Source organism: Chaetodon trifascialis, chromosome 20 (assembly GCF_039877785.1).
Source record: "Chaetodon trifascialis isolate fChaTrf1 chromosome 20, fChaTrf1.hap1, whole genome shotgun sequence".
Taxonomy (NCBI): Eukaryota; Metazoa; Chordata; class Actinopteri; order Chaetodontiformes; family Chaetodontidae; genus Chaetodon; species Chaetodon trifascialis.
The window spans coordinates 10380293-10407927 of NC_092075.1; the positions used below are offsets into that span (position 1 = coordinate 10380293).

The 27635-nt window shown below is 43.8% G+C and overlaps 1 protein-coding gene across 3 annotated transcripts in view; it reads left to right on the plus strand.

The window, feature by feature from the left end:
* unc5cb (unc-5 netrin receptor Cb) overlaps window positions 1-27635 on the plus strand; it is a 109945-nt gene that overhangs the window by 77195 nt on the left and 5115 nt on the right. The window contains exons 5-13 of one of the 3 annotated variants that reach the window (XM_070988334.1): window positions 9412-9592; window positions 11226-11393; window positions 11661-11825; window positions 15667-15723; window positions 18317-18508; window positions 20045-20407; window positions 23204-23291; window positions 23448-23619; window positions 27283-27516. In XM_070988334.1, the coding sequence (XP_070844435.1) occupies window positions 9412-9592; window positions 11226-11393; window positions 11661-11825; window positions 15667-15723; window positions 18317-18508; window positions 20045-20407; window positions 23204-23291; window positions 23448-23619; window positions 27283-27516 (1620 nt within the window). The remainder of the gene's footprint in view (window positions 1-9411; window positions 9593-11225; window positions 11394-11660; window positions 11826-15666; window positions 15724-18316; window positions 18509-20044; window positions 20408-23203; window positions 23292-23447; window positions 23620-27282; window positions 27517-27635) is intronic. The other 2 variants (XM_070988335.1, XM_070988336.1) reach the window with 2 other exon arrangements.

Genomic DNA, 27635 nt, shown 5'->3' on the forward strand with positions numbered 1-27635 from the left:
ATGTTGCAGGGATCCAAAACTATTCTTTCATGTGAAAGACGAAGCAGGGCGCACACACTGCACCGACTGATTGATAAATGTCACATGTCGGCAAGTACCGGCAAGGACATTAACATGTCTGCATGCAACAGCACAGAAGATAACATGGTGCCAGCTACTCAACTGAGCACGGAAAGCCTATTCATCTATAGAGAGAGCCGTGTGATTGTGGCTGACCAGCTGGCAGAGGAAGACGCGCAGCTGATGATCTGGAAGAAGGACTTTGAATAAAAGAGGTTTACGAAGAAAATCTGTCATTTCAGTTCATCACAGCCATCATTATTTTCTGTTGTCATTGTTGACTGTACTAAAATGACAATTTACTGTTAGAAAAGCTTCCTGGCAGTTAAATGGTTGAACGCACTGACACTCTATCGTGTTATTAGTGTTTTTACTTCAGTTTTAAGGAAGTTGTGTTATTGGGGTCAGCAGTAGTGGCAATTTTTTAGCAGCTGTTATAAACAAGCAGAGTTACTCACTCACAGCGACACACACACACACACACACACACACACACACACACACACACACACACATAGTGTCAGAGCTGCGAAGCCCATGTTCTTGAGAATCAAAGTCAGTCACAGTTAGTTTTGATCTCAGATTACAAAGTGGAACTGCGCTATTTGATGTTATCCGGTACGAGCTTTGTGTCCCTTCTTTGTCTTCCCAGTTTTCAGATGATTTACATTATAGGTTTTCACGATGGTTTACCACAGTAATGACATTCTGTGATTCTACTTAAGTGGTTTTGAGTCTTTGCTGGCTTTCTGCGGGGGCCCTTGCCCTCAGAAACGAAACATTATGCTGAATAATCAGGATTGCTCCTGTGATGATGCAGCAGCTTTTTGCAACAGAACATACGAAACAGAAGCTTTTGTATTTGGAGTTGAGTCAGAGGTATCCTTGCGCTTGTTTTTGACAGGTTTTTCACACTTGATACGTTGATTTTCTGGTGTACAGAGAGACCTGGAGTTGTGGAAGGCACACACACACACACGCGCGCGCACACACAGATGCAAAGAAAACAAGCAGCAGGCATTTATTTTGGCTCTCGTTGCGACCATTACCAATGGAACTTTGGCCTTAGAGGACTGAAATACTGCGAGTGAGGTTTCTGAAATAGCACAAGGATTCAGTCATCTGAGCGTCTTGTACTGTCTGAATACATTAGACAGCCACCAGGCTCTCTAAAACTCATTGTTACACGTTTCCATAGATATGAATATTTGATATATACTTAATCAAGAGCAGAAGGAAAATGTAACTGTTGAGGCTATTCTAGGAAGGAATGGAGCGGGAGTGAATTGGCAGGAAAGGCTTGGTTTCTGTGTTACGTGGGCTTACTTGCTGTGTTCTGCCCGTAGAGCAATTAAGGTAAAGACGGGGATGGAGACTTTCCATAAGCTCAACGTGGATCCTTCTCCTTGAATACCTCCATGATTCCCTTTCATCAACATCTTAAGAGCATCCACAGACATAACAGTGGGCCTCTTTTCATATTGATGAATATGTGGCAGGCTCATAAAATGGACTTAAATCTCCTTTGTCAAAGAATGCAGCTGTATTGTTCCTTTCTCTTTCCTCCCGCCGTGCCCTCCATCTCCATCTCCACTTCAGAGCACTTGTCACAGCCCTGAGAGAAAGACAAGAGTTCAGAGGTGATGCAGCGCCGTGAGCTGCTGAGCCTGTTTCCATGGAAGCGGGATTTTATTTCAGGCATCTCCTCAGTCAGCTGGGGTCCTGCCGTGTTATCATGGGTAACGAGTCATTGATGCTCTGCAGGGAAGAGGCCCTGCTGCCATGATTAAGTCCATTGGCTTTACTGAGAAGAAAGCCAGGAAGCACAAAGATCTTTATTTCACACCCCCTCATCCAGAGAAGTGAGGAAAGCAGCTGAATTTAGACAGTTGGGAGAGCAGCCAGAGTCAAATTCAGGGGGTTCACATGTATTTCTGTGAATCCATATGGACAGTGGATTTTGTTGCTCAAATTATGTTTCCTCACTTTTTGTTGTTGACTGCATGCACTGATAGTGACTCCCAGCCCTGAGCTTTATGTCATAAAATCCATTTTAGCTCAAATATCTAGACGGGGGCCCTTTATGGAGGTCCAGTATCCCCCTTTTCCACACTTCAACTGTGTAAATGTCAGTGATTAATGTTGATTTTAGGCCCAGTTCCAGTTAATGGGCAAAGTGAAAGCATAGTGCAAACGGCAGCTCGTCAGGTCACCTTGTCAAGAAATAGCAGAGTGCTTCCTCCCAGTCGAAATGGTTTTGTAGTGTAGTTATGAGGAGAAGGACGGTGGGGGGTGGGGGGGTGGGGGGTGGGGCAGGAATGTCAAGAGTAACAGCACTTCAGTGCCCGGTGAAACAGGAAGTGTTTTTATTAAGGTTACCCATGGGAGAGAAGGTGTCAGGAGGCCAAACCAAATCCCTGTGGCAACCAACTTAAGATTGCCCTTCAGGCACTCACCTGTCAATCAGTACTGTTTTCCAGTGCAAAGGCTGTGATTTACTCTAATGGTCCAACATCTGTGAGCTCTGCTGTCCTCTGTAAGTCACTGCCCTTTCTAGTGTTACCTCCAATGGGTCAGGCCTTAACAAACGTTTGCATGTAAAATCTTAGACCCGAGGGGTTTTCTGCACGTATATTCCAACAGACCACCTATGAGAGAGAAAAGAAAACATGATTCATTCTAGGACAGAGATGAAAAGTGCAGCTTAAGGCTCTAGAAGGATGCAAAGATTTACGCTGATACTAGAAAATAAAACCAGCACATGTACTTACAAGCCCTTTGCCGTTCTTCTTCAATCACTGGCTCATCTGCCATCACAGCTTTCTCCCAAACCCTTGAGGGAAACGCAGCTTCTTTTGTTTACATTTCCAAAAAGGGCATACTAAATAATGACATTTCTCCATGCAGCCTGGAATCATGGAGAAGGTGAATTGCGGGATGCCAGGTGGTATTTTCATTTAACATGGCAATGAAACATAAATGAGAGAGTTCTCATTTTGGGCACTGTTTCTTTATCACTTTAAAATGATTTTTGAGCCATTTGAACTGAACTTTTGAATCGATTCTAGCATTTTTATCCTTGCTCCTGAAGGTAGTATTATATACAGACAGAGTTCTGACCTCTATCAGTGCACAAAAACCCTCTCTCTAGCTGGTGTTATCATATAAGCTTTTCTAAAAGGCCAGAGGAGTCTCTGGGAGACCAAGGACTGCATGCATAGACTGCATCACACACTTCTCCAGCTTGCAAAGCTGCAGCCTTAGTAATAGTTCATATTCATTTATTATTTATTATTTCATATAAAATAGCGTGTGCCTCTCAGCAGCCAACTTGTCCACCCACACGTGGATGTATCAAAAAAATTTGGCTTGAAAACAAAATGTACAATATCATGGCAGAAATCCCATACTCACATCACCACCATATAATGAACAATTTTTTGGATACCTCCCTAAAAAACAGACAAGACGAGAGTGGTGAAAACATGAACTACCCCCAACTTTGGGTTGGTTTTACTGTAGGCGGTGAGTGATTCTAGGAGTCGTATTTTAAGAGGCATATGAACCGTGCAAGAGAAAACAGAGAGTTATGTTGCAACAGCAAAGTGCCTGGCTGTCCTTGCAGCTAGTTTAAGAAATGGCTGCTCTCCTTCAAAAGGCTGTGGAGAGCTTTAGGCCGGACTGAGCTGGAGGAGATCATTACTCCTGGCTCGAGCCTCAGTGATCTGTCTTCTCTACGGACACCTGCAGTAGTACTGACTCCACCTCTGTCTCCCTCCTCCGACCAACCCCATCCCATCCCACCTCCTCCATACAACACACGCTCACAAACACACATCCAGATATAGATACAAGTGCAAGTAATACAGGCATACACACAAACATTTTTTCCCATCACATCACACCTAGTGTAGTTGAGCTTGTTAATATTTATACAGCTCACATTTCCATACTTGTCATACAGGCAGATGCAGAGCATATGGCTTGTTGTCTCGTAGTGAATGATTGAATAATCAGTTTGTAACCTTTTGTGGCTCATTCTCCAGGTGTGTCATTCAAGCCTGGAGCGGATATATGCTGTGAGAAAAGGGAAATGAATAAATTACAGCGGATAGATAGTTCGACTTCATGTGGAGAAGCAGGAGAGCTCATAATGACTTCTCTGTAGAGGAGTCTCGCACATTTCTGTGGAACATTTTTTTCCCTCCCCGTTCTTCCTTTTCACACCCCTCTCCACCCCCACACTCTGCTGTACGTTCTATTTCTGACACAACAGCAATGAGTAATGAATGGTTTTGCCTTGCACTGGTTCTTAACAAGTAAGTGGATTGTATACAGTGTGTTCTGTATATTGGGCTAATTAGTGTTGTGCTGGCACACCCTGGCAGAGCACAGAAGCATCCCACTCCATGCTTACTCCTACGTTGCTGCTGCAGCCAGGTCTGCAGCCAGTCGTGTTTGCTAGCAGGAGGAGAAGTGCCAGAGGAAAGACTGAAGCTGCGTCCCAGTTCACGACGTGTAGACCACCACGGTGGGTCCCTCGCAAGAATGAAAGGCCAGAAGTGTGCCTTTGTTTTGCAAGTTTATCACAAGTCAGTTGTGTTGACACCTGTTTACAGTTCAAGGTATGATGTTAGACATAAACTGTAGACACATGCAGGACAAATGTCAAGCTGTGTATAAGGTTAAGGTGGCTGTAATCAATCTGTTTTGGTTCAGTGTCACCAGTCTCATTTGCAGCCGCAGTAAGCAGTTGTTTTAAGCAACAAATGTTAAAGACAACCCCACTGCATGCTACCTGCTCAGCACCAAACAGCTGACAGACAGGATTCGTTACACGCTGGTTAACATAGTGGAGCAGTTAGCAGCTAAAAAGCAAGATATTTTTCTCAGGAGTTGTAGGAGCCAAAAAGCAGAGCTGAGATGAAAGTGAATACTGGGCTCGGAGTGTCAGGTGGACACAAACGCGACTTAAAATGAATGCTAATGCTCTGTATCAGTAGAATGTGTACATAAGCAACCATTTGCTAACAAGCTCCTATATCCGCTTTCTAAGTTGATAATGTCACTCGTGTTTAGAGCTTGTTTCCGCTGCCCTTAAATGGTCAGAAAACTCACACGAAACAGGGAAAACAGTGCGTCATCAGGAGTCATCCCATGCTAGACTGATTGCTCATTATCTAGTGCTCTGCTTCAGCATCCTGTCCCATCATGAATTACATCACATTAAGGAGTACTGATGCTGTTCCAATGGTAAACATAGCCACATAACTTTTTTCAGACAGAACAAACAGCCTGTCTTCATATATTTACACCTTTCTGTGGCTTTTTCTAGATGATGTAGTTATCTAGTTTCCTGACTTAACTTGATGAAGATCAGAAGGAATCCATTAAAAATAGACTGGTGCACAATGCATTGTTTTGTCCAAAAAAAGGGCAAAAGAAAGCTGGTCTCAGGTCTTTGAGAGCCTTTCAAATGGAAAAAGCTTTGTTGTCGTGTTTTTTCATATTTGGTCAAGAAACGCAAACTTCAGAGGTTCCAGCCTCTACAACGGGACCCAGTTTCAGTGTGTAAAAAGCAGCACCACAAACAAGTCACTGCAGCTAAAAACAAGATGCTGACAGGCAAATTCTGGCTTCCTCCACTTGAATGAACCGGGGCACCTGTGCACGGTGTCTCTGTGTGGCTGTACTGTATGTACACATGCTGTAGCACCTCCCATACACATACATGTCACTGATTCATCACTTTAGATATCCCTGATTTGTCGATCCTTCTTTTGACGTCTCCCTTTTCGAACCTTTCTGTATTATTTTTCTCAGTATCATCTCATATATCCCACTCTGTGATTTTTCCAGAGTTCAAGAGATGAAAAAGCTGTCTCCTCTGAGTCGGATCTCTTTCTTCTTTGTTTACGTCTTGCAGTCTATCCCTTTTCTTTCTCATTCATTCGGTCTTCACCGAAGTCACCTCTTTGTAACCTTTTTCCTCCATCCCCCGTCTTTACTCTGCCTTGTTCGTCTGCGTCTCAGTCATGATGTATCATATATTTTGGCACACTAGTGGTCATTCTCCTGTACCTGCTCTCCTTCTCACTCATCTAGCATCATCCCTTCCCTTCGTCTTTCATCTACCTACCTCTTTCTTTTTGTCTCTCTCCTTGTCTTCCTCTCTAGGTTTAAGTTTCCATCTGTCGCTCTCTCTCTGTCACTTCCTCCGACCAGACAGGAAGACTCCCTCTCTTTATGACAGCTGACATGTGGCAATTTCCCTTCGTTAATGACAAGAAATGTGCCAATTACCTCTCCGGATGTTTCGCTGCCAATCAGACACTAACGAGCTGCGAGTGCGTGGTTGTGTTCGCATGTGTGTGTGTTTGTGTGTCTGCATGTTCGAGTCTGTTGGCATGAGACAAAGTTGGACAAGTGCTATATGAGATGTAGTCTGCTGCTGAATTTTAATCATTTGAAATCTTTTCACAAGTGTGGTGTAGAGATTGGCTTACCTTTTCATCTCTGGTTTTATTAATGAGTCCCAATTATAGTCCGCGCAGAATAAATGATGGGTGAACTGTTGCTCACTTTTGCTCTCTCACACACACACATTCCCACTTCTGACATGAGTTTCTACCACTTTCTATCCCTCGTCACTCCGTCTCCCTCCCACCTCTCCATCTGCGCTGAAAAGCTCTTTTGTTCAATTTTTAATTACCTTCTCATATAAAAGTGCTCTTGACATCTGAATGCAGCACGTTTGGAGAGGCTGCCTCTGTGATTGGTGCAAAATTGGTTAACCACCTCTTTGTATGTCAGTGTCAATCTCTATTCCAAGAACAGACCTTTTACTTCCTATAATGCCCTGCGCTCTGCACACACCGATGTGAGCATTGAGAGACAAAATATTTGTCATGTCAACAAAAACCATTGTTTCTCTTGTTTGCATCATCTTTATTTGTTTTATTGGACTTGTGTTCCTTCTCTTTTCATCGTGACATATGGAACAAAGGATGCACAAAATGGCAATCGGATCACTGTCTGATCTTTGTTCTCTCAACACGAGGGTCTTTCTCAGTGGTCGCGTTTGTCATGTTTATTAGTTTCATCATTATTAAAGATTGATGGCAATACTGCAACACAAAAACACACACAATAATCTACGTAGCCCTTATTCAATAAGTACACTGATGCATTCACTGTAATCACTGTAGTCATCTTGTAATCTATAATGATGGAGTGGTAATAGTGCATCATGCATCATGCACAGGAGTTATTTGGTTGTGTTTGTGCATAGTTAATAAGAGGAACTTAATGAAATATGTGTTCAATGTTGAAATCTATCACCAGAAGCTGCAGCTTAGTGAGTTATCATTGAATTCTTCTGGTGCTTCAATTCTGAAAGTCGTGACAGATGTCTAACTGCCACCTCAGCAGATGTCACAACAGATTAGTTGTAATAACATTAAAACAGGAGCTAATTCAATAGCACAATGCTGAAATGTATAATTATGTACACCTATTCCATATGCACATGCCTTGCTATAAATTGCTGGAGTTAAATCATGTTCCTAACCCTGGCATTCAAGTGTTATTCACGCCATCACTCTTACTGAATGTGATTTACCTATGCAGGTTTAAGGTCACCAAAATAAGACTTCACTCACTCCCTAAATGACATTAAGTCAGTAATTCTAACACATCTGCTGTTAATTAGATTCAAATTTCTTTTTCTTCTGTTTTCATACTGCACCACTCACTTATTCTGTAATAATAAAGCAGCCTTCATTACACGTCTAGTTATAAATTAAATTAAATATGAAAACATGCTTTTCTCTTTGTGTGGCAAGAGACGCTCATAATGCTGCAGCGTCGTGTCGAGGAGTGAGGACGATGAACTTACATCACGCAGCACTTTATTGCATTATGCTGTGGTGAGAGAGAGGCTTAATTTCAGCTGGTAGACGGCTTGTGAGGCGAATCCTATCCTTCCTGGCTCCATGAGATTGATTGAGCCGACACATGTTTATGGAGAAAAACAGTCATAAGCGCCAAATCAGCAGAGAATATGCATCACGCTCACAGAGATTTACTGTAAAGCTCTGCTGATATTAAGTTTGCATCCAGTGTTGGTTCAGATGGAAGTTGTCACAGGGATGAGTGTCTTTATGAGCTGTACGATCAAAGTCTTGTGTGCACTGATTTGAAGGAGGGCGGGATAAGAAGAGGTTAAGTGTGAAGTAATTGTGCAGTGAAGTATTGAAAATATTTTCTTCTAAGTCTCTCCAGTGTGCTCCCACCGGGCGAGACAGCTGACAGCCTTGCTGAGGTGTGACGCTGATGGCATCTTTGATATCTGTCATCTGGCGCTAACACACACACTAGTGAAGCTGGTGTAAACCAGCACAGGTCGCAATCAGCCCATCTTTTCTTCGAACAATGCTGGTCGTACAACAACGGCCTCTGTGTTGTACACCTAAACACCACACCATGCTGTTTCTGTGTTCTTTCTTAGGAAATCCAACAACAACAGTGAGCCCGCACACTGTTTTGTCTTGTCAGACCTTACATCAGGTTATTGCCCCACTTTTTTTGAGATACTTAATCTCTCACGAGAAAGACTCTTTATAAACATCCCGCTTATCTTTGCCTGTACTGCTCCTTAGTGTCTCATCTCTTATCACGCCCTGCTCCTCGTGGGATATCACAATACACAGGAAGTCTGTTATTTTCCATGCCTCCTCATCACTGGACAGCTTCTTTGAAGAAAACCAGAGAACCAGGACATGTTTTGAATCACAGTGGCTGCAGAGTGTGAGGCGGCACGTGTTATTCTTTTCCAAACCTTTACACCCCTCGAAAAGAAAAAGGATCTTGGTGATTTACAGCCAAATAAAGGCTCTAAATGGTCCCCTGTTCTGTGATAGTGCTGGGAGTTCAATATCAGCATCATTTAGAGAAATGAAACTCATAAGGAAAGGTCAGAGAGCCTCTCAGCTTCAGGAATTGTGGAGAGTTTTCTTCCTGTCTGCTGTCTGACGATGCTGCTGTTACTATAGTACTTTGTTCTAGGGGGAGAATAAAAAGAGCATGATAGATATTGACTTTTTGTAGCAGAACCTCAGAGACATAAACAATTGTGCCTCTAATCCTGGCACTCACTGCTATTTGAGAGGTTACCTGAAGACAAGAAAAACTATGGCTGTTTAAACACTTTGCTGTGATTTCTCTACAGTTTAATGAGGTCAACCTGTCTCCTACCTTCACGCACAGCATCCGTTTGAAATACTCCTCTGTTGTCTCTGAGCTGTCTGTCTTTTCTCGTTTTTCACCTTGTGTTCTTCTTCTTCTCCTCAGGTGGAGTGGTTAAAGAATGAGGAGGTTATTGATCCTGCAGATGACAGGAACTTCTACATCACCATCGATCACAATCTGATCATCAAACAGGCCCGCCTCTCTGACACGGCCAACTACACCTGTGTGGCCAAGAACATCGTGGCTAAGAGGCGCAGCACCACCGCCACAGTTATTGTCTATGGTAAACTATCTGAACACTGAGCAACACAGTTAAAGAGATGCTCTGCTTTCACATCTCCTGACCTGCAAACATCTCATACTGGTCATGTAAGAGATCAGTGAAGTCAGACAGCAGTGCAGAGAAAAAGGCATTGAATTCAAAATTTGGATTCTCAACTCAAAATAAAGCCAATTTGAAATCCACTCTTCATAAAGCAAATCCCTCTCTCTCCCGCGGCGTGTAACACTCACTCATTTTGTTCCTGCCGGAAGGTGTGCAAAGACTGGAAGATTTGTGATTTTCTGAACTGCGAGCAAGGTGCTGAGCCATACTTAAAGAGACTCCTGCTGTGGTTTCACACAGATTCACCCACCGTCTCCCTAACATCAACTGACATGACTGTTATTGCACAGCAATGCTGCGAAGTTGAACTTCAACGCCCGCTGGAGGCAATGCATATTCAGGCTGAATGAAAAGGTGCTGCATGCATGTGGATGATGCACACAAAACAAAAGTGAACAGATGCTTGAAACTGATGCTGTTACCAGGGCTGAGTTTCAAATCTGCTGGAGGTGCTTTGTTAGCATCCTTTTTGTTGTGTTTATCTACAGTTATGTGAACATTAAGGGCAATGTTGCAAGTGGGGATCAATGTAAGGGTGATGCACAAACACAAATGGTAAATCCAAGAGAGGGAGAGACTTAAGGGACAAGGGTCGCTGTTTAAGTGTCGAATAAACTGCTTTCTTGCCAGCTCATCCTGGAGAGAAGCACAACAAACCCCTCCATCAGTTTGTGCCTTACTTGCTTCTTTATACAAAACGGGTTCCTCGCACATTCATTCACAGTTGTGCTTTATGTGTACCCTGTAAACCAGTATGAGAAACCCAAAGGATAAGAGAGGGCTGTGATGAAAAAGTGAGAACGACAGGCAGTGTGCATTTAGCCAAGCCATTTCCAGCCCAAAATGTTACAAGGACACTGGAAACAGGAGCACAAGCTGGCAACAAAAGGGAAAAAAAAGGGGGGGAGCGACAGACAGAGAAAAAGAGGAAGAGCGAAGATACATCCATGATCCGTGGAGGAAAGAAAGCAGACAGTAAAGAAATGTGGAGCTTTGGCAGTCTTCCCTCAGAGTCCAGTATTTTGGGCTTCACCCATAAGCATGTCACATTTGAAAGTCGGAGGCTCCAAGGGGCCCAGTTCCACCATCGCAAATGCCACAGACTTGTTCTCAGCCACAAGCCCTGGTGTCACTCTGCACTGGATTTAACTGCTGACAGAGATGGATGAGAGAGGGAAGAGAGGCATTAGGAGGAATCAGTGAATGGAAAATGCAGCAATCTGACCAGAAGAGATTTCAGGGTCAAAACACAAAAACTCTATATATACATTTCACAGTGGCAAACAGTTGTGAATCCAGATGTCCAAGTCTGCGGGGATTCCAGTTAAAGATGCGTTGACAGACTTAATCAAATCCAAATGGAGTGATTTTATTCTGTGTCTGTCTGTGCTTTTACTGCATTTCCATTTTCATTTGTTAGATTGAGTTTTATTTCATGGTAGTTTATATTTGAATTCATCCCGATCTTTGTAAGAAAACAAACAATTAGTCTGAGTGATTTCTTAACACGTTTTATGACCATGTGTTCCAGTGAACGGTGGATGGTCGACATGGACAGAGTGGTCGGTGTGCAACAGCCGCTGTGGCCGTGGTTACCAGAAACGCACACGAAGCTGTACCAACCCCGCCCCACTCAACGGCGGCGCCATCTGCGAAGGGCAAGGCATCCAGAAGCTGGCGTGTAACCCTCTCTGCCCAGGTACGGCTTAAAATTACAATACACCCACTTAAAAGTGGGTGGAAAGGGTACAGGTACTCAAAAACAAAATACATAAAATATGATACAACTCTGTGTTTACATATTTCGCTCTGTTTGTGCCTCCACCCTTACGTGTGTGCCTCTCTCCCACATATCTCCCGCTGTCTCGAATCCGCTCACCCACTCATCACTCGCTCGTTTGTCCTCATCTTCTCATTTGCCATTTCATTCAATCTACTCCCGTCCGTTCTGTCTGTTGTGTGGTAGTGGATGGCCTGTGGACAGAGTGGAGTAAGTGGTCCACCTGTGGGACAGAGTGCACCCACTGGAGGAGGAGAGAATGCAGCGCTCCGGCACCCAAAAACGGGGGAAAGGACTGTGAGGGCATGGTGCTCCAGTCCAAGAACTGCACCGATGGGCTGTGCATGCAGAGTGAGTACCCGACTAATCCTCTGCTACTCTCTCTGACCTGCCAACCAAAGACATGTCTTCACCCTTTGACCATGAGTTTCGCTGTTCTCTTTCATCACCACGCTGTGTTTCACATCGCCACATAACACACTCACCCTGTCGCTCACTCGCTCTTCACTCATACATAAACAATAAGACATGCCAAAATGCCTTTCTCTCTGTCCTCTGCACTCAGTCTCATTATTTGCACATACATGAAACACAAAAGCTGTTGGATAAAAGTGACATAAAAGCAGAAAGCACTGCACATCCTTTCCTGTGTCAGCTCTGCTGCAGATATAAGTATATGTTAAAAAAAGACTTGGCCACATGGGGAAGCACTCTAAGTAATTATCCTTGTCACCGGCGAAGCATTTGGGAGTTATATTTAAAATAATAATAAGTGATTATATTGTAATTACATAAGGGGGGTCACAACTACCAGACTGCCTTGATTACTACCTTAATAAAAACTCTGGATTCCTTAGGTCCAATGAGAAGAAACACGAGGCCGCAAAGTGCTGACAATTACATGTGCTGGAAAGTGAACAAGTATTGTACATAATACTCTACTCTTGCAATAATTTCAAAGTACACTAAAGGCTACAGGATGCACCAGCATGTCTTTGTCATAAATCACAATTCTCCTATTGGTTTTACGCTTTTGTTCCTAAATAAAATAAGGCCAAAGCAGTTTGTGGTGCAGCCCGATCTTTTCCTGCAGGCAACGAATTGTTTTCTGCTCCTCTTTCTTCCAAGCGAAGTTAAAAACAGCCACGCAGTTTATTTGAGCCAAAAATCCTGCTCCCACTCCTTTATAATACATTCACTGATTGGAATCATGCCGCAGTTGCTCTGATGCACGAGTGTGTGCGTGCGTGCATGCGTGCGTGCGTGCGTGCGTGCGTGCGTGCGTGCGTGCGTGCGTGCGTGCGTGCGTGCGTGTGTTAACTGCAGTATTAAGAAACCACCGAATACAGAATTTGATACCTTGAGCTTCATCTGCTAAAACAGTCTCTGCCCTCTTCTCTGTGATAACAAGAGAAAGAGGGTGAGGAGGAGGTGGCTGTAAAGGCTGCACAGTAACTGAGTTAAACCCTGTGTCTGCTTTAATAAAAATCCTCTCCAATAAACATCTTTGAAGGTGTTAGACCCACACACTGTCACAGATGCCTCCATCGTGTGTATAACCCACTACAGATGGTGATCGTGACACTAATAATATAACAGAGGCCGGGCTGCTGGATGTCTAGAATTTGGTACAGCTGGCCGTCACTGTGTGCAGCTGATCTGAGATTTTGCTGCACCATGGGGTTGTAAACTGCTACCTGCAGTATGGTGTCGACATGATGTACTGTAGGTTACGGTTGACATCACATCGGCGGTCAGAATGCATCTTTAGATGCAGCTGGCTGATGGATCTGCATGTCTCTGTCCAAAGTAAGCGCATGCTGCTCTGCGTGTCCATATGTACGGAGGATTGACGGGAAACTATGACTTCAGTGTTCGGTGATTTCATTCAAAACGTTAGCGTCAGAGGAATGCATTAGCTGATTTCATAGCCAAGGTCATATGTCTGCAGTGTATAGAAACATCAGGGAGCAATCTACAGGAAGACCTGCTCTTATTTGTCTTATTCGTCTTATTTTATCTCCCTCTGCGGCACAACATACGCTCACCCCGCCCCACTGCACGCGACTCAGCCTATCTCCGAAGCATTAGTTCTCGGTAGATTGATGGCCAGTTTGCAGAGAATATAAAGCCATAATGATATAGATTTAGGATCATTTCAGGGATTGATTTTTTTGGAAGCTAAGAGGGTGAAGCCACTTATGTCAATGCTAATGACCATTTCCATGAGCATTTAGGAGAACGGCCCATTATCTAAAAGCTCACATTATGGCAAATATGATTGGGAATGGAAGTTGTGTGCAATCTGAACTCACCTCGGACCGCTGATCTGCTCCCTCCAGTGCCGGGCTGGGATCTGAGCAAACACGTGTCTCTGGATTCCATTGCAGCTTGATCTTATTTTCGGTTATTTGAATTTATTTAAATCATTTCAATTGCAATCCATCGCAGAAATCTGGCAAAGGAATATGATACGACCAGAGCTGGAAATAGAACCCAGCGAGAGACAGTGCCCACTGTGAAAACACACCTGACCTGAGTCAAAAAGCAAAGAGTTTTGTTATAATTTACTTTGTAGCTTGTTCATCACATTTAGACTGTCCTGGAGTTTGGGGGGCGGATTTAACAAAGTTAAGCATCTACAGATTGATCTAGAGAGGTTGCAGTCTGCCTGTTCAGATGGAACTTCCGAACTCTAACACAAGGGTATAGTTTTCACAGTTCACTGCGGCTGACCTGACTGAATCTCTGTTTTGCCCTCCCTCTGTGGTCTGTCCTCCTCGATTCTGATGTTGTTTTCCAAGCCTTTGGTAACCCCATGCTCAGACATGACATTTTCTTGACATATTGATGTAGAGAAAGGGGAGCGCCTACTCCTGCAAGGGCAAATGCTTTATTGCTATCAAACGGCAGAGACTGGAAAAATCACGACTCTGAGGCTCACGTCAGCCTTCCGGGAACATGAGCTTATTTACACTAAGTGGTTGAAAAGTTTTGATTAAATGTAAATAAATACCTTTGGCGTATAATCAGCAGTTTCAGTTAACATCAGCTCTCCACCAAGAAGCAGAAGTTAACCTTTGGCTACCCTGGTGATGACATCAGTTTTGACAGTATCCTTCTATGAGTTTGGAAATGTGCCATATTCAAGGAAGTAATGGCTGAAACACAGACAAAGATTTCCTGCCCCCCCCCCCCCCCCAGCTCTGTGTTGTCAGGAAAGAATAATCTTTGTCCGTCTGGGTCTCTGAGGTTTCCTTTTGAGCCCACCCACCGATGCATGCTTTTACTCTGGCTGTACTGTAAATGCACAGATGAATAGAAACTGTACAGGATGGGTTCAAACGGGCCATCAGTTAGACTGACCCTGACAGTCACCTCCCCCAGCTCCAGCTCGGCCTCCCTGTTGCCTGATTACATGTACACACCAGCCCCATCTATCAAGCCATTGATTTTCCTGTCGGTCCACTTGTCTGCCTGTGGCTCTCTCCCTCTCCAATAAGGACTTCATTGTTTGTATAGTTGTTTATGGATGTCCTAGGGAGACTGAATATTATGTGTACTAGTGCACTATCCCTGGCTGCCATTCTACGCTGCTTTCCACTTCAGCGTGCAACCTGGCCACAACAAAAGCGCAACCGAAAAGCCCAGTTGGCTGCCAGAAACCATCTACGTGGGCGATTTTTCTCCAAATCTCTGTCCTTCAACCCCGTTTTTTTTTCCATTTCCTGCTTTCCTAACATAATCGTTCCTTTCATCCCATGCGCTACGCTCTCCATCCACCTTCCAGTGACAGATGCAAGGCTGCTGGTTCTATTGACTGTGTTGGAGCCCGCACTTTATCAGCCCCTCCATTCCCCCTCACCTGCCAGCATCAGTCCTGCTGCTGCTGCTGAGGCACTAAGCCAAGTTGATGGATCACGCCACTCCCTCACAGAACCTCCGTGCCCCCCCAACTCCTCTCATCCATCTCTATACTCTATACACAGATCTGGAGAGGAGGGGCCAAATCAAGAAAGATCGCTTCCCCCATGTCATCACTCCTACTCATGAGTTTGTTGCTGTCTCATTTGTTGAGTTTGTTTTTCTGTTGGCTTAAATTTGATTTCCATCATCCCGCTCCTGTCCACCCCGCCCCCCTCCTTACCTCCCCTGCTCTCTCTCCCATCCACAATACCTTCGTTTCTTCAAGGTTCCTTATATCAGAAGTCGTCCGAGGCAAAAGACAAGAGTGATTTTGGAAATTCATGTGAGTTATTGTTTTTTTTAATCATTTATTCATTTCTTTTTTATATTATTTCTACATTCATGCTGGTGTCTGTCTTTGATCTTTATTGGCAGGTTAAGCACATGGACGCTCACAGTCACAGATGTATCATTTGAAAATGTTACTTTTTTGCAAACTAAACAGAAAACAAGATTGTTATTTCATGTCCGTCTTTCATTATGCTCTTCTGTTGGTTTTTTTGTTTTGTTTTTTTAGCAGATAACCATCTCAGGCCACTTCCCTCTTTGATTTCCGTTCTGTCCTTTCTCATATTGCGCCTCTGCTTGCCGCTCTCTAACTCCGAGCTGACGCCGCCCTTTACCCTGTTGCTCCTGCTGAACTTCACCCTGACAGTTCACCACGCCGTCAGCTCAGCCACTGAGTCTGGCAAAGAATTTAACCCACTTTCATTCTCTCTGTCTATCTTTAATATTTTTCTCTTTCTGTATCTCCCCCTGCCTCTGTAAATCTCTGCGTCCTCACAGAGAATGGAGTGTTCAATAATCCCTTTCATTTCCATTTGTTATACTTTTCCCTCTCCGACAATGGCTCATGTTCAAAGGGATGTATTAATCTAAGTGATACATTTTAATGCGTACACTTAGCAGGTTGCTGCCTTTATCATCAAAGCATGGATGGAAGATTGTTTGACGGAGGGGATATATGTTAAATAACTGCGGGAAAGCTTGGCAGAGGAAGCACAGTGAAATTACATTTTCAGACTTTCATCATTGCCTCCCTGCTCTGTTTTCTGTTCATGTCTGTGCTAGAGGAAGGATTAGAGGCCGAACAATATATGAGGATATGTCTTGACACTCCTCTTTAATGTGATGTCTCAGTTAAGGCTGAATAGAGAGGGCCAGGCCACATATGTCCTTCCTGGGTACTGAGGGAAATAAAGTCTTTGAAATAACTACAGCATTTGAATGTGGCCATTCAGTACATCTAAAGAAATGAACTACTTTTTCTTTCAATCACAGTGCTTATACTGTGAGTGAAAGGGAATGGCCTGGTGAAGGTCAGACCCTATTTCCTTTCAATTTCAGACTGGCTACATGTTGAATGTGCTTACTTGTGTAATTCGATTTAAAAACCTATTTATCCATATAGACATAAACATCAAGTAATAGCTAGAGGAAAAGAAGGGAAGTACTTTTACTCCCAGAGACCAAAGATGTGATTAAAAACACACAACTTGTGGCCTTCAGTCATCACAAAAGCGCTCCCTTCTCTCGCTTTTCTTTCCTTCTCCTTTCTCCTCCTTTGTGCCGGAGAACACAAGAGACACAGATTGAGTGCCATCTGTATCCCTGAAACACATGAGGCTAATTTACACAGTTCCACAGCCGTCATGCATGCCCTGAAAGTGCCGTGTATGGCTCTGTGGCTGATGCTGCCATCTGCTGGTGCAGAGTCTGCCCCATTTGCATACTCAAAAGATCTCAAAAGCAGGCAATTCTCTCTTATCAAAATAACTTCATCCTCTCATAAATAAGAATGCGTCCACATGCTTTGGTCTTTGACTTTTTCCCGAGCCCCCTGACATGTACAGCACACATGCAGGCTCGCACACGCCTTCTGGCATTTCGCTACCTCAACAGAAGAGCTTCTCCCCATATGTCATCTTGGTGACAGTGAAGGACATTCTTTACCAAACACTACAGAGAGTTCAGACTGTCAGTAGGCATCCATTAAAAGGTCTGATCTGTAATGCGTGCCTGTCTGAGTCTGCGTTTCTAACAGCCACTATATCCATGCCAGGCCTACTAATCACAGAGGTTTTTCCAGCTGGAAAGTGGACAGAAAGACTCTGGGAGGGAGACAGAGATGAAAGACAATTTGAGAAATGCAAGCTATGTCTAGATCTTATCATCACTGTGTAAGAACAAAGACAGAGACAGACTCTGAACTCCAACACAGCACGGTAATTTGAAGATGAAAACATCTATATCTCCGTCTTCAGAACTTTTGATCTCGCTTCTGAGCCTGCTTGTTAGGACAGTGTGTCATTGGGTTGCACTGGAGCAGCTGTCCTTATTAATTGTGCCCTTGTGCCTAGAGTTTATCATCATTATCTTCATTTTCTTAGTTTCTTATTATCTTTATGATGCATGGTATACAACCCTCGCTCACCCAATACGTCTTCATAGAAGAGTTATTAATCTGCGACTTTGTGAAAGTCCCAGTGTTGTGCGTCACTCTCACCACTCTATGGTGGACTACGTGCATCATTATCCCCTCTTGCGTTTGACAATTAAGAGTGTCCTATATTATTTCATCAGCACCCAGACTATTTACTGTAGCGCACCAGCATTAACCACAATAATAATAAAAAAAAGACAAGAGATATAACTGTACGCATTTATTTCCCAGAAGGTGGTTATTAATATCCGGCTCAATCTTAAACCAGGATATTAGTCTGCTGATAATGGCTTCATCACAACTCCGCATATTGAGAATGAAAGCTTAACAGTATTGATGTGAACTTATGAGGTCTTAAAAGACTATTTTTCTCTCTGTCTTTTGTCTTTCTTCCCCAACCTCCCCCCTGCTCCTCCTCCTTCTCCTCCCCCAGTGGCCCCCAGTACAGATGATGTAGCTCTGTATGTGGGTATTGTCATAGCGGTGATCATGTGCCTGGTCATATCTGTCGTCGTGGCGCTCTTCATCTACAGGAAGAACCACCGTGACTTTGACTCCGACATCATCGATACCTCCGCACTTAATGGAGGCTTCCAGCCAGTCAGCATCAAGACGGCCCGCAAAGGTGAGGCACATGATATGTGTTTGTTTTGCGTGTGTCTGCGCGCATGATTTAGGTGGTGTTTTCATGCATGATTCCCTGTCTTTTGCATCACCCACAGACACCAAAATGGCTTTTATCATCATCATCTCACTTGAAGAAACTTGAAGCCCTTTTGTTCATTTAACAAAGCCAAGTTTATGTTAAACAAAGTTTTAAAAAGTCAAGCAGACACACACAACTTTGCCCAATAAAATAGTCTTAACTTGTGGTACTTACAGTTCTCTGTATCCTACGACAGACACATTTCAGGTGGTGCCAAAAATTATTGAGGTTTAGTAACCTGCCCTACATGACACACCTGTGCTGTCAGGCACTGGGAATCACTTGCATTAGCAACCCATAGCATTAACCTGATGAGATATGTTTGACTCAGCGGCTCTCCGCACATGTCTGTTTATGACGACGTGAATGTAAATGTGCCATTTTGACTGCGGATGAGCAGCGAGCTTGTGAGAGAAATACAGACAGCAGACAGCGTGTTTGTGCGGGCGAGGTGATGAAACTATTAAGATGCTTGTCGTTGTGATGGGAGGCCAAACTATGCCCCTTCATTAAGGCATAATAAGGCCAGGCTGCATGTCGCATATTAAGCTGTAATTAGATTTGGGCTGGTGACGCAGGACTTAAAAGTAAGACCACAGGGATGAGGACAGGTGGCAGTGAGCTGGACAGAAAGACAGCAGGGAAACAGACAGATCAGAGTAATTGTGTTGTAAATAGTCAGTTGGAGGTTTTGGGAACAGGAGATAGAAAAACTGGGAAAAGAGAAAACAGAAACAGCACAGACAGGAAAATAAGGTTTAAAATACTGTACAATTCAGAAGGATAGATGCCACATATAATTGCTTGGATTGCCCACCTTGTATTTTGATCTAAATGTGCTCTTTCTGTCAGTATCCTTCTTAATGTGGGACTTAATTGAATCATAGATATCTGCTAATCCAACATCAAACCAATGAAAAGAAAACATGTGCAAGTAACAGCTTATTCGTGTTTAGCAACATTAATAATAACACAAGCACTACTATTACTAATACTACTGCAACTACAGTTATAGAACTACCACTAAACAAGTATTTATTGCAGCCGTCAAGTTTGGCGACTTTCCCTGACTCATATCATACATAAAGTTTGCGTTTGGAGGCAGTGAGCTCACGCTGCCATCGCTCCACCCACTCACCCAGCTACTGGACATTCATCGTCGTACCTACCGGGTAAACTGAGTGTTAGCGATGCCATCTGTTACTCATGAATCACAGCTGCGCCTTTAACGTCTCTGACTGAGTAATGTTTCTTGGTGGTGAAGTGGACTTCTCTAATGAGTGAAAAAGAAATGAATAAAGACGGACTGCAGCCTTGATGACTGCTGCCAACGCTTCATTTCCTCGTGGTTATTTTAGTTTCAAGTTTCCGCTTCTCCACATTCACAGTTGATAATGACCGCAGTACTTCTCTTGAGGCTCTGCTTTACTGATGTCACTTTCTTTTCTTTTCCAGCTGATCTCCTAACAGCACCCCCTGACCTGACCTCAGCAGCCGCCATGTACCGCGGCCCCGTCTACGCCCTCCATGATGTGGCTGACAAAATCCCCATGACCAATTCCCCTCTGCTGGACCCCCTTCCCAACCTGAAGATTAAGGTGTACAACTCCTCAGGCTTAGTGACTCCACAGGATGACCTGGGAGGGGAATTTTCCTCTAAACTGTCACCTAAGCTGCCGCACTGCCTCTTAGACAACAGCGACAGCACGATGGGCCGGCGCACACAGACCCAGACGTTGCTCCGCACCAGGGATCCATCCTGCACCGCGCTGGGCTCCTTCAGCTCCCAGGGGGGACACCTCATCGTGCCCAACTCAGGTACTGTACTGAACAATGGGAAGGAAGTGCTTTCACATGTGTTTTGATGTGTGATTCAGTGCATATTGATATTTTTAACGAGGCAAAATCTGTTGCATATTTAGAAATATGCAGAGAGAAATGTAGTAGCACAAAGGAATAATTAGTTCTGATTCATGAGAGAGAGAGACGCTAATTCCAGCAAATTCTGTCATAATTCATCTTAAAACACATTTGCTGTCTTTTGTCTGTTTTGATTGGAGCTGCATGTTTTCATTTACCCATTGGCACTCCTTTGAGCTGCTTCGGGAGCTCTCCTTTGTGTGTATGTGACTATGTGTAGTGAAAAGAAAAACTCCCCTGACATAGAGAAGAGATCATCCATCAGCTCTTCTTTCACTCTTCATTTATTCATTATAGGCTGGTGATGATGTTCTCAGCCCAAAATCTTATCCTTAAAGATCCCATGAAATAAGTACTTGAAACTCCAGACTGTTTCTTAGCAGGACGCAGTAGCTTCCTAGTGTCTCTGCTGGCTGCCTAGTAACCCTATGGTGATGACAAGCCTCCAGGAAGTCGCCTCGCCGGCGAAGAAATCGTCCGCCATAAAACTGCAATTTATCATTTTTCCATTTTTGTTCTTCTACTGATTAAACAAACGAGATGTAGCATGTTAATTAGTGAGCTTTGGTGCTGTTAGACAGATTTTGCTGCCTTCAGGCAGAGCCAGGCTAACTGTTTCCACCTGTTCTTTATGCTAAGCTAAGCTAGCCGCCTGCTGGCTGTAGCTTCATGCTTCGTGGACCGACATGAAAGTCATATCCATCTTCTCACCAGCTCCCTGCAAGAAGGCAAATAAAACCGGATTTCCCCAAAATGTCTAACTATCTCTTCAAGGTTGCTCCCTCACTGACCCGCTTCAACAGGAAATACAGCTCATTAAGGAAGTAATGATACCACTGCATGGAGCTTTAAAGTGAAACTCCACTGTAACAGAGAACATTTGTAAAGGGATTTGTGTGCCTTTAGTGTCACATTTTTGGCCTGGAAAACAAATCAAGCTGCTACAATTAAGACAAGTTATTGCTAATCTGTGACACAGTAAAGAAAGTCACTTTATAGACATCTCCATCAGTCAGTAAATAAGGGAGATGTGGAAATATTAGAGCTCACCAAGCTGCCCATTACACATGAAAGGAAATACAGTATAAATTGTGTTCTAGGTGTATGAGATCTGAGCTGCCTCTGTCATACCCCACCATCTTTACCAGGATAACCTTCACACACACAGACGTGACTTTGAAATAATATGCTCAACCATATGTAACCTGTCAGTGTACTGACTGCACACAGTGTGACGGGGGTTGATGGATACCTAAGGTGCGCTGGAGGAACTGATGTGGAGGTGTACTGTTTCAGGCCGCTTACATTAGCCGTGCTGTCCTCACTTCAAACACATGTGGGCTGTTTGTAACATGCCACAGATGCATGTTGACAGGCTTAGGCAAACTAGCAGAGACATTAAAGGATACACCGACTTCTCAAGTTTCTTAAGTTTTTCTTTTTTCGTTTTGATTCCTGTAAAAATGTTCTCAGCTGCTGCTTGCGCTCAGCCACCTCATCATGTTACATAGGCAAAGGGAGAGGAAAGAGCACATTTGATATTTGATCTGTGCGTGTGTCTGGGTAATGAAATAGTTTGTGGCACTGTCAGTGTGGCTGTTTGGTATTTTGCATCTTAAAATGCATTTCCCATCTCTTTGAAGCTTTGCTGTGAGGGAGAGTGGCAGTGTGCGAGACGTCCCTGTGGCAGAGTTGTGATTGCCTTACTAGCTATCAAGAGAAGCTGTCTGTCACCTTTTGAAAAGTTCAGTGCAAGGACATGGGAAATCAATGAGCTATCTGAGAAACCCCCTCCAGAGAGAGAGAGAGAGAGAGAGAGAGAGAGAGAGAGAGAGAGAGAGAGAGAGAGAGAGAGAGAGAGAGAGAGAGAGAGAGAGAGAGAGAGAGAGAGAGAGAGAGAGAGAGAGAGAGAGAGAGAGAGAGAGAGAGAGAGAGAGAGAGAGAGAGAGAGAGAGAGAGAGAGAGAGATGGAGTGTGTGTGTGAGAGAGAGAGAGAGAGAGAGAGAGAGAGAGAGAGAGAGAGAGAGAGAGAGAAAGTGTGTGTTTGCACGAGGGAATGCGTGGGGTGGGGTCCTAAAAAACACATCGGACAGGACATCATATCAAATCAATCTGAGATGGAAAAATGTAAATCATGCTGGCTGCAGCGATATGAGAGCGTTATGAAGAGGAGAGAGATCATTGATTTTAGAAATGAAATGTCACATCATTTCCTGATGCCATAGTTTTTGCACGTAAGGCTGAGAGGAACTGCGATTATTACTGTGCTAAGAAAAATAATTATCATGATTCACTAGGGCTTCAACTTCCCTTTACTTATGTAGTAATGGCAGTAATGCATTAAGATATATCCATTACAAGTAAAATGGTTAATATTTAAATTTTATATGTAAAAGGCAGAGCATTACAGACCTTAATTTCCATTTATACGGCATGAGTGGCTTTGTAGCTGAGATTCATCATATACACATGTGATTTGAATATTCAGAGTTTTTAATTTTTATGCTGGTCTGAGGTCTGTTCTCGCTGACTTTATATATTATATAACATATTCAGCACAACTGTGACACACATTGACAGCACAAATAGTTATAAAGACTCCTCTGTTCTACCTCACAGCTCACAACTCTTACTTATGCCTGTTTGTTTGTTTGTTTGTTTGTTTGTTTGTTTGTTTGTTTGTTTGCTCTTCAGGGGTGAGCCTGCTCATTCCAGCAGGGGCCATTCCTCAGGGCAGAGTGTACGAGATGTATGTGACGGTTCAGAGGAAGGACAACATGAGGTACGCGGTGCCGCCTGCCACATCAATGGCCCAGAGCTGTGTTTACCCCTGTCAGCTCCACCATGTCACCAATACGCTGCGGCTGCTGTCACATCGCCACTAAACAGCATGTGTGTGTTTGTCCGTGTGTGTGTGCTTTTCTCTGTGCACCTCCAGGCCCTCTGTGGATGATGGCCAAACAGTGCTGGGCCCTGTGGTGAGTTGCGGGCCCCCCGGGGCCTTGTTGACTCGACCGGTCATCATCACCATGCACCACTGTGCCGTGTGTGACGGCCAACAGGATTGGCTGATCCAGCTCAAGAACCACTCGCAGCAGAACCAGTGGGAGGTGAGATATGGGATGCGTGACAAATGACCCTAACGTCTGTTATCGTGGCCAAGTTTGAAAATATGCCTCTGAAAGCCACGTGAAGTATTTAAATGATGTTTGCCACCAAAGATAATACTCACAGACGTGCTATCCGTTAAATAATCCCTCCTGCATTTGGTCGGTTGAAAATTCTGCTCGGCAAAGATCAAAGGGGAGAGACACTGTGAAAAACAAACTGATGAAATGGCATGGGATGGTAGATAGCAGGGAGGAGGTGAAGGAGATCAACTTCCTGTTTCTGCCGCTCCGCACTGAGAGCGAGCCCCTGTTGCAGCCAGGTGCTGAAATAGTAAACCTCTGATAGCAGGAAACAGGCTGGGACTGTTTTTCCCCAGTCTGTTTTCTTGTACCTTTATGAATGCCTATTTTTGATTTTGTGTGCCATTGTGTGTGAGTGTGTGCGTACGTGTGTGTCTCTGTTGTGTTAGTGAGTTCAGAAGCCCCCGTGCCTGCGAGCTCCATCATTAACAGAGCTGATGATGAGGGCAGCAGTGTGAATTCTACCTATCCCCCGCTCTCCTTCTATACCTCACTTTGCCTCTGTCTGTCACACACACACACGCACACACACATAAACACTCCAATTACCACAAAGACATCATTTGTAGAGAAACATCGCTTCCACCCTCTTCACAGAAACTGCTTTAAACCTGTTAGAAGTGGTCCAGTTGTCATCTCTCTCCCCAAAAATCTCTGTCTACACCTCAGATAATAACACCACTGACCTTGTCGAAGGTGGTTATTTGTGTTGTTTTCTTACCTGTCAGGTGAGCACTTCTGGGTAAGTTTTCCTTCCATGTGTTTTTAATGAACTCTTACAGGTCTGAGTGTGCTGAGACCTTTTTAAAAACAAAGCGAGAGGATTTGTGTAGCAGCAGGGCTGACCACGGCGCGCAGAATGAACAGCAGGAGAAAGGGAATAGAGTACGCAGAAATGTTTGTTTGTCATGGGCATTTGGATTTTCGTCTATATTTGGAAAAATGCTGGAGCACTAGTTGCAGTCTAGGCAGACATAGTGTACGGGCCAGTCACATATTGAAAATCCACCCACTTAGCAACAGCCGATATCCAATATATGTCCCTTTGTCAGCTCATCGTAGAGCAGGGGCTGGAATAATATCATTTTCAGGAAGTCTTTGCACAATCTCCACTGCCGATGTGATGATATGACTTATGGAGCAGAAAGGAAGTGCCAGACTGGGCCCACATGCCTGTGTGACATTGATGAATTACTTGGGGGCAGCCAATAAAGCTCAATGTAAACTGAGTATAACTATTGATCAAAGAAGAAATCTTCAGTCAGATGTTCTGGGGGACCAAGTGGGCGTGTGTGTGTGTGTGTGTGTGTGTGTGTGTGTGTGTGTGTGTGTGTGTGTGTGTGTGTGTGTGTGTGTGTGTGTGTGTGTGTGTGTGTGTGTGTGTGTGTGTGTGTGTGTGTGTGTGTGTGTGTGTGTATATAAGAGCAGTAATGCACTGGTTTATAGCTCATTTGTATGTGTGTTGGAGGGGGGTAACGGCAGCTTCCTTTATGTAAGCTTCATTTCCGACTGAGGCCAGCCAGACTGCATATGTGAAATATTGCTTGATATGACATGCTCTGTCAAGATGTGTTTTCATCACTGTTGTAGAAACAGGAGAGATGAGCTCCTCTAGAAAGAATATTTCCTGGATATATATAAATCTATGTGTGTGTGTGTGTGTGTGTGTGTGCGTGTGTGTGCGTGTGTGTATGTGTGTGTATGTATATATGTATGTATGTATGTGTATATGTGTGTGTGTGTGTGTGTGTGTATGTATGTATGTATGTATACATATATAGAGAGAGACACAGAGTGTCTACAATTGGCATCCAGTATGTCGCACCCCGCCCCTGTCGAAGCACACACACACACACACACACACACACACACACACACACACACACACATACATACATACATACATATATACATACACACACATACACACACGCACACACACACACACACACATAGATTTATATATATCCAGGAAATATTCTTTCTAGAGGAGCTCATCTCTCCTGTTTCTACAACAGTGATGAAAACACATCTTGAGAAATCCTGAGAAAACATGCTGTTCTGATGATGATGAAGACAGCAGGTCATATAATGAGGAACATGTGGGGCTTTCTGCTTCAGTAACTCTCCTACAAAGATTTACCCTCCCATGCTTCTGAATAAAGAAGAGAAAAACTCAAAGGGCTCTCAGAGAGCACAGACCCCCACCAAGGCCAATACTTTTCTATGGTATGCAAATCTGCAAGCGCAAGCACTATAGCATATATGTCTGGATGTATTTCCAAACTATTAGAATTTCACGTTTGGATGTTGGTTTGAGAAAAAAACGTACTGTAGAATCATACCAGTCTTCCCATGAAACCACTCTCAGTGAGTTCTTACTCCTACGCCTCTACGGGTTTTTAAGATGCATGGCAAAAATAATTAGTGTGTCTTCCCCATGATTCAAATCCAAAATTCAATGGCTTCTGCCTTGGCCCGTGATATAAGCTTGCACCAAGTTTCATGAAATGAGTGCTGTTTCCATAATCCTGCTCACAAACGAACAGAAAAACAAAATAAACTGAAAGCATAACCTTCTTAGTGGACGTAAAAATCCCTGCTGATGGTGTCAAAAATTAGTGAATAAATTATGCTATGTGAATATGTGTGTGTTTGCATATTTGATTGTTTGTGTCTGCACACACATGTATGAAGCAAAAGCCTACTTTTCCACTGTGTGTTCTAATTATCCCCCAATAAGGATCCTCAGCGCCTTCCCCCAGGAGCAGTTAAAGAGTCTAATGATCAGCCATAATACTGCTGTTAAACGGCCTAGCTCACAATAAAATACTGTAATTCCTCTTCTGTCTCTCATAATAGGCTGAATTAATGCCAATGCGCTGCTCACAGGAGTGTTTGGATTAGATGGAGGAAGACACAGAGAGAGAAAGACAGCAAGATCAAGAGAGATCAAGAGAGAGAGAGAGAGAGACAGAGAGAGAGAGAGAGAGAGAGCCACATAAGCGTCCTCAGACTAGACGGTCTTAATGAAAGAGAAATATGTCCTGTCATTAGTGCTATTACAGGGGTCAGCTGCAAATGGTCTGGATACTCACTCTTCCATTACCTCACACACATAATAGCAAGGTGTCAGACATTAGTAATACACACTTGCTGAGTGCAGTATCTAAAGGACACGGCTTATGTGATGACCCTTGATTGTACCTTTCCCCTCAAAGTGACATTTAAATTCAGTTTAGGTTCAATTAAACAGAACTGAAATGAACCTGGAATTAAATGAACAAATATATTGAGAACAAAACTAGATCGTTCCGGTCCTCACGTGTCTGCTTCAAACTCAGTTTCCAAAGTTTTCCAAATGAAAACATGTAAGGATCCTAACAGTAGGTGGGATTGAGCCAGAGTGACGGAATTAGAAATGTTAATCATCTCTTCTTTTGTTCTCTTCTTTTTCCTCGTGTTAATGGCATTTTTCCAACTGCCGAGGCTACCGTGTTTTGTTTTGTTTTTTTGTTTTTTTTTTAGCCCATTATCTCCCACACTTGTGTCACTTTTTCTTTCTTCCTGTCCTCCCTGTAGGATGTGGTGGTGGTAGGAGAAGAAAATTTCACCACGCCGTGCTACATCCAAATGGATGACGAGGCCTGCCACATCCTGACAGAGACGCTGGGCACCTACTGCCTCGTGGGCCAATCTCTCAGCGCTGCAACCATCAAGCGCCTCAAACTAGCCATTTTCGGCCCTGTCACCTGCCCTGCCATGGAGTATCACATCAGAGTCTACTGCCTGGATGACACACAGGACGCTCTCAAGGTAAATCTACAGCAGGTTGCATGTGTGCTCCCATTCGTTTGCCTGCGAAAGGTTACTATATGTAGCAGAAATTAAATGTGTTTGCAGGCATTAATGATGTTTGTGAGTGTGTCGTCTTG